This window comes from Photinus pyralis, unplaced genomic scaffold (assembly GCF_008802855.1).
Source record: "Photinus pyralis isolate 1611_PpyrPB1 unplaced genomic scaffold, Ppyr1.3 Ppyr1.4_unclustered_Scaffold2900, whole genome shotgun sequence".
Taxonomy (NCBI): Eukaryota; Metazoa; Arthropoda; class Insecta; order Coleoptera; family Lampyridae; genus Photinus; species Photinus pyralis.
The window spans coordinates 6,545-14,615 of NW_022171286.1; the positions used below are offsets into that span (position 1 = coordinate 6,545).

Here is an 8,071-nt window from a genome sequence, read left to right on the forward strand (position 1 = left end):
GATGTGCCCTAAATAAATAATACCACGAACTGTGCTACAAAGAAAATGACTTAAAAGTTAATGGGTTCTATTGAATAACTCCATCAGGATTATTGAATTCTGAGGAACTGAGTAAATTGTAATCCCTACTGAAAACCTTCTCAGAAGGGCCTTTCCTGAAACTATTGAGATTGTCTGACAGAGTTCGCGGAAGGTGCTAAGATGACATGACGTTACATCTACTCTTTACGTGACTAACAAGTGATTCATCCCTAAATACTTAATTCCTAGTACAAAATATGAATATAAAATTACAATAACTCAACATGCCGCCACCCTTGAAAGGATCCACTTTCAATGAATCTAACTAAATGAACTTATATCAACGAATGATTAACTAAACTATATTGTCCTTACACTTTACACTAACATTGGTTTAACACTTTCACTTCACTGACCGAACCACTGTCGTCCATTTGAACTGGAATGATGCTGATGTTCCTTACTGCTACCTTTTGGAGACCTCTGGCGGTTCGAATGGATACCACTCTGATGGTTGCATCTGCACCGGGATGGACTTGGACTATTCTACCGAGCTTCCAAAGTAGTGGAGGTAAGTTGTTCTCCTTAATCGACACCAGCTGACCTACCTTTAATTCAGCTTGGTTGTAATGCTTTGACCATTTTGCTCGTTGCTGCAATTGGGATAAGTATTCTTTCGACCAACGATTCCAAAAGCCTTGATACATGTGTTGGATTTTCTTCCAATGCGTGAGTGAATTAACGTTTTCTTGAGTGACATCTGGCTGCGGGAGAGCCTTGAGCGAATCTCCAATAAGGAAATGGGATGGAGTGAGGGCGGATAGGTCATTTGGATCGTTTGAGATACAAGTTAATGGGCGAGAGTTTAAACATGCCTCGACTTGAACTATTAATGTGTGCATTTCCTCATATGTTAGCACATTATCCCCGACTACTCGTTTTATGTGGTATTTTGCCGCCTTTACGGCTGCCTCCCATAAACCTCCAAAATGAGGCGATCGCGGTGGTATGAAATGCCACTTGGTGTTGCATTCCAATAATACCCGCGAGAATTTGTCTTTGTAATCTGCCGACGTCAGTAAATTTGAAATTTGCTCCATTTCGTTTTTCGCGCCGACGAAATTGGTAGCATTGTCTGAGTAAATATTGGCAATGTACTCTCGACGTGATACAAAGCGTTTGAGCGCATTTATGAATGCTTCTGTGGTGAGGTTTGAGACTAGTTCTAAATGTGTAGCCTTTGTTGAAAAACAAACGAATACCGCAACGTACCCTTTGTGCAATGCAGCATTACGCCTGCGTTGTTGACATACTTTGAACGGACCGCAGTAATCTATGCCGGTATTGGTGAATGGTCGAACTGCCTGTAGCCTGCTGGTTGGCAAGTTTCCCATCACATGTTCTAATAGTTTGGGTTTGAGTCTGCAACCTCGCACGCAACTTCTTAGGACTCGTTTTATTGTGTTGCGTCCCCCAAGTGGCCAGTATTGTGTTCGTATGATGGCTAAGATGAATTGAATTCCACCATGGAGGTGCTTGAGATGTTCGTAATATATTATCATTGTGGTAATTTGATGACTGCTGGGCAATATTATTGGGTGTTGCTGTTCAAATGGTAAGTGCGAATTTGTCAGCCGTCCACCGACCCGTAACAGTCCGTCAGTGTGCAGGAATGGGTTTAACGTCTTTAAATTGCTTTTCGTGCCCACCTGACCGTGCTTAGCTACTGATTGTAGTTCAGCAGGGAATGCTTCCTGCTGACATGCTCTTAGTATTCGTACTGTAGCATCTTGAACTTCTTCCAGCTGAAGAGGTCCAGACTTGTACCCTTGCTGTTGAGGTTTGCAATTGTGAATAAACCGCAAACAGTACGCTATAATGCGTTTCAGTTTTACAATTGATGAATAATTTTGGAACATTTGGACTTGTTCAGTGGTTGTTAATGCAATTGTCGTTGGACTTTTCATTTCAAGCTCGCAATTCGGCGTTGGAATTTGTTCAGACCAAGTGGTTTCATGTGACCTTAAAAAGTGTGGACCCGTCCACCATATGTGTGGTTTCAGTAAATCTTTGGGAGTTGATCCGCGAGATAAAATGTCTGCTGGGTTGTGTTTGGTGCTGACGTGCTGCCAAGTTGCTCCTTTGGTTAAATCTTGAATTTGGCTGACTCTATTTGCGACGAATGTTTTCCACGTTTTTGGCGTTTTTCTTATCCATGATAGTGTTACTGTTGAGTCAGTCCACAGATATCGTTTGGTGAATGCAACTCTTAGTGATCCAATGACACGATCTTGTAATTCTGCTAATAACAATGCACTGCATAGTTCGAGTCGTGGTAATGATATTGCTTTGAGTGGTGCCACTCTCGACTTTGAACATAATAATCTTGTCTCGTAATTGCAATTGTCAACTGTCGTTCGCAAGTATACGCAGCATCCGTACGCAACTTCCGATGCGTCGCAGAATCCATGTAACTCAATTGAAGTGTAGTTTAAGTGCGAAATTACGTTGCGATGTATGCGTAGTTCAGCTACTGACTTGAGATCATCGTAATAGTTGAGTGTAGAGATCCATCGGAATCGACTCGTCCCAATCTAGTTTCAATTGCCATAATTTTTGCATCATTACCTTTGCTGAGACAATCACGGGACCCAAAAGCGCTAGTGGGTCGAATAGCTGCGATGTAGTGGATAAGATGCTTCTTTTTGTCGCTTTGCATTTTGGGTTGATGTCGATTGCATATTGAAGATGATCGTCCTGTGAATTCCATAATAATCCGAGAGTTTTTTGTGCATCGTCGTTGGCTATAACGTGTGTGGGTTCCTCTTCGTTGGTTTTGATAAGTTGCCTTAAGACTTCGTTGTTAGTTCTCCACTTGCGAAGTTGGAAACCACCTTGTTGTAAGATATGTGCAATATTGACATGAAGTTGGTTTGCTTCTTCCGTGGAATTTGCACCAGTGATCAGGTCGTCTACATAAAAGTCCTCGCAAATTGTTGCCGCTTCTCTAGGGTATTGCTCTCTTGCTTGCTTTCCCAATTCCGTTAAGCACTTTGTGGCTAAGTAGGGTGCCGAGGATGTTCCGTACGTTACAGTGTTGAGCTTGAATGCCTTTATTGGTGCATTGTGATCATCTCGCCAGTAAATCTTCTGAAATTTCCGATCTGCTTCAGCTACTAATATCTGTCGATACATTTTCTCTATATCTGCAGTCAATACGACCGAATATGTCCGAAATCTTAGTATTATTGAGAACAATTCGCTTTGAATTGTAGGTCCTACCGCTAATGTTTCATTTAGAGCTACTCCGTTTGAGGTTTTTGCTGAACCATCAAAGACAACTCGTAATTTTGTTGTAGTGCTTGCCTGACGGGTTACGCAATGATGGGGTAGGAAGTAACCGTCCTCGTCTTGATCGTCAGCTAATTCGCTCATGTGGTTAAGATCCTTATACTCTTGCATGAATTGTCGGTATTGTGCTCTTAATTCGGGATTTTGGATTAACTTCCTTTCAATGGAGAAGAATCGGCGTTTTGCTATTTGTGCCGAGTCGCCTAATGATTGACGTGTCTCAAGGAATGGCAAGGAGACTACAAATCTGCCCTGTTGATTCCGTGTTACGTGCCTTGTGAAGTGTTCTTCGCAATACATTTCTTCCGGTGTCATGAGTGTGGGTTTCGACGGTAGTTCTTCCAGTTCCCAAAATTTCGCCATGAATGCATTGAAATCAACATTCGTATGATAAGCATTGGTTGTTTTCTTAGTTGCCTCTGGACAAGTTTCTAAGATACCCGAAATCACCCACCCTAATTGTGTCTTTTGTAGGAGTAAATCTTTATGCGGGTGTATATTTATTTGTCCTACACAAATTAATTTCCAAAAGAGCCGAGCCCCTAAGAGTGCATCAATGGGTGCCGCTTCGTTGAACCTTGGATCCGCAAGCGTAATGTTAGGTGGTTCGGCGATGAGATCTGTCGGAAGGCATGCTGATGGTAATCTCTCGATTATGACAGGCATTACAAGAAATTCCAGCGTTGCAGTGAAGGCCGTTGTCCTTGATTTGATCGTTCCCGTAACTTGTTTCTTCACTTGCGCTGCGCATTTTCCACCGATTCCAACTATTGGGACTTTCACGTCTTCTAATTTGAGTTGCAGCTTGCGTGCTAGCGATTCTGTTATGAAATTTGATTGAGCCGCGCTGTCTAACAGCACTCGGCAATTTTCAGGCCTTCCGGTTTTGTTTACTATTTCTATCACAGCTGTTGACAATAGAACTTCGCCGGAACTGCTGTAAAATACCTGACTACTTTGACCCCCGCTGTGGTTGGGTCCATTTACGCTAACTGCCGCTGCACCGTTGGCTGATGTGCTTGTACATTGACATTTTGAGGTCTTTGACTGTTGTGATTTCTATGTAACAGGGTGTTATGTTTACCGTTACATGTCTTGCAATTACCGCCTTTACAGAATTTTGCGAAGTGGTTGGGTTTCAGACAATTAATACAGAGCTTCAACTTTGTCACTTCGTTGAATTTTTCGTCTGCCGATAATTTTGCAAATGATTCACACGTAAACAATGGATGCTTGTCTTGACAATGTGGACATGTTTGATCAATAGTAGTGAATGATTTACTTCCGTGATTTGTAGTAATTTGACGTTTCGTTGAATTTTGTTGGGTTGATGAGCTTCCGATCTGATTGCCTGTGTCTTTGTTTGTTCGCGTTTCTAATATTTTGCACCGCTCTTGCAGAAACTTTGTTAAATTGGCAAAGGTAGGGAAGTCTATGTTTACAATTGTTTCCTCCCATTTTTCCCTTGTGCTATTGTCTAATTTTGATACTGTCAAATAAACTAATATGTCGTCTATAGTGGGGTGTCCTAATATTTATGACTTTATCTATGTGATTTTGAAGTGATGAATGTGAATATTTTTGCACTTGTGGTAATCCGAATAATGATTGAATATGCTTTTCTACTATAAGGCGTGTGTTGTGAAACCGTTTGCACAGCCGATCCCATGCTACCGGGTAATTGGATGCGCTTAATGGTAGCGATTTGATTGTTTCCAATGCCGCATCCTTAAGACTACTGCGCAAATATTGAAACCGTTGGACGTCACTAAGCGTTTCATTGCTGTTAATGACCGATTCAAAGATGTCACGGAATTTGATCCACTGATCAAACGATCCGTCGAAAGTAGGAAGTTGCATTGTTGGAAGTTTTACATGTGAAGGTGACGCTTGACCGTGATGACTGCTATTTAATTCCGACCGATTTGTTTCGTTGAATGATTTTGTGTATTTGTCCAAAATTGTTTGACCGTCTGCTGCCAGATCGTAGTAAGCATTTTCCACTTCTGACGCGTAGTTTTTTTGATCCGCACTGTTATCGATGAATTCGATTTCGTCTTGTACCGTATTGAACTCGTGGAATGTCTGATGAACCGTTTCCATGCGCAATTTTAATTGATTTACTTGAGCGACCGTTAAATCCGCTGTTCCTGATTCCAGTTTTGCTAACCAAGAACCAAACTTTGTAATTGTACCTTTTAATCGCCCCCTTCGCCCGACTAATGTTTTTAATATATCGACCGTTTTGGTTTGTGGAGTCGATACATTCTCATCGTTATTTGTGGTTGTTTCCGGCATGTTTAAATTGGATTGGATAGGAGAATACCGAATATGTATGCAATTAAAGGAATATTGAGATTCGCTTACCGATGTTGTGCTTTTCCCTGTTGGGTTAATCCTGTTGTGTGTGTGTGCGTCACTGAACTTGTTATTACCGAACTTGATGTTTATTTGCCGCGCGCGTACCGTTACTGAATTTAGTTTTATGTACTTGTTTTGATTTTACATTGATTGTATCCTGCTCGAAGGACCATGTTGAAACTTAAGAGTTTTTAAGTTTGTTAAAACCGCAAGATGAAATGGTTAACCTTTATTGATGTATCTCACATTAGAGTTGAAACACGACTGCTCGTTAATAGGACAAAAACTTGGTTAAAAAGATTCTGTTCACAATTGAAGTGGCTGATGTGCCCTAAATAAATAATACCACGAACTGTGCTACAAAGAAAATGACTTAAAAGTTAATGGGTTCTATTGAATAACTCCATCAGGATTATTGAATTCTGAGGAACTGAGTAAATTGTAATCCTTACTGAAAACCTTCTCAGAAGGGCCTTTCCTGAAACTATTGAGATTGTCTGACAGAATTCGCGGAAGGTGCTAAGATGACATGACGTTAGATCTGCTCTTTACGTGACTAACAAGTGATTCATCCCTAAATACTTAATTCCTAGTACAAAATATGAATATAAAATTACAATAACTCAAACAAGGGGACATGACCTTAGCTGTCGAACCCTCATTAAAAAAACGCGATAAAATTGCATGGTTAAAATTTTAAAGATAGATGGAGTCATCATCCAAGGTTACGACTGTTACGAGGAGCTTTCAATAAGTAAATATTGGCTGCTTCGTCTTGTAGAAAATAAACCGTTACAACATACCAAATGGGATTAAACTGTTGTGTGAATGAGTGTTCGTTGAAGCGTAACAAACAATACAACACCACAGAAATACCACAGCCGCCAACAAATCCCTTAAAGGTATGACGGAGATCGTCAAAGTCAAAAAAAGGGCAGCGTTATGTTTTACGAGACAACAGCAGAAGCTCTCTAGTTCTTTTACAGGATCAGATTTGCGCAAGCGAAAGATCAATGCAAGGGAAATCGATCAATATTATTGAGAAAGATACTTTGCGTGGCCTCTAGTGGCAGAATAAGGGATTAGAACATGAACTGAATGAAATTAAAGAGTCATTAGCGGAATAATACTTTCAATTTACTTAAAAAAAAAGGAACAGGTGTAATTAACATATCTAGTAGCTGCAGTCGGCGGCCACCAGTTCTGTCGGCGGAAGACAGTGGAACGGCTGAACGGGCGGACGGCAGTAGCAACGGTCCGGCGGGTCAGTCTCGGTAGCCTCGGCTAAACATAACCGGAGAAACGGCAACCTGGAAATCTGACCAGAAGACGGCGACAGTCACTTCGAAAAGCTAAAACAAAATTACGGGACACTCCCTAGCGAGAATGAAAGCAACAAAACACGAATCGGCGGTGGTGGCGGAACAGCAATTACGGTAAAGCGAACAATATCCCCTTCCCCCCCCCCTGAAGCGGTAGTCAAAATGTTGCTAAAAGTCAAATCCAATGAATATGGTGTGGGAATTTAATGCAAAAGCAAAATAAAACGATACGGATGCAATATAAATTTAGGGTTAAACGCCAAAAAGTAACAATTCTAGGTACGTTACAGTTGCAACAGTAAGTAACGGTAAAGCTCCAATTGGTACTTATAAAACTTAGCGGCGAAAATGCAAAAGCAAAAAGATCCAAATTCATAGTGCATTTTCTATTTACCGAAACGTCCACTTTGAGTAGGGAGTAACTGGAATTCCCATTTCGTACGCGTATATCTTCGGTACGTCCAACTAAATTAAACTCTTTAATTAACTACTCCTTTCCCCGATATCGGAAAATTACGGGACCGATGTCAGACTTCCATTTTTTTAAGCGCGCTTCTTTTAATATAAAGCCCGGCTTATCCGGAGGAGTTTCTGTAACTCATTTACACATATGTACACTTAAAGAAATATGTACCTTTGTACTTATAGTTGTTTAGGTACTTAGGTATCTGTTTAAAAGGGACTAGGTATACGTAGAGATACTTTTATGGTAATGTATCCAGAGTAGGTTTTAGATACAATAAAAGTACTTAGGTATATTACAACACTGCTAATTAAGATTGTAATTTTGAAACTAAATGTAACTTTATTTCACAAACACCTCACCTTTTGTACAATGACCACTCGACATTCTCAAATTAACAAGAGACTCAAAATTTACTGGGTTCTAAAATTTGAGAGAACAGAAAAATATAAATCCTTAAATCAAGTCTCTAATTATGTGCCATAGTTTGAAATTTCTTGGTAATGTGAGTCATACTTACGATTAAGTATTTTTTGTTCGTTTCTAAAACAAT

At 40.4% G+C, this 8,071-nt stretch overlaps 2 protein-coding genes across 2 annotated transcripts; both read right to left on the minus strand.

The window, feature by feature from the left end:
* Positions 1-404: 404 nt before the first annotated feature.
* On the minus strand, positions 405-1,988 carry LOC116181919. The gene has a single exon (XM_031502370.1). The coding sequence runs from the start codon at positions 1,986-1,988 to the stop codon at positions 405-407; it is 1,584 nt and encodes a 527-aa protein (XP_031358230.1).
* Positions 1,989-2,565: 577 nt separating this feature from the next.
* LOC116181921 lies at positions 2,566-5,670 on the minus strand. The gene is made up of 2 exons (XM_031502371.1): positions 5,021-5,670; positions 2,566-4,309 (listed from the first exon to the last, which is right to left on the minus strand). The coding sequence occupies exons 1-2, from the start codon at positions 5,668-5,670 to the stop codon at positions 2,566-2,568; spliced, it is 2,394 nt and encodes a 797-aa protein (XP_031358231.1).
* Between the last annotated feature and the right edge of the window lie 2,401 nt (positions 5,671-8,071).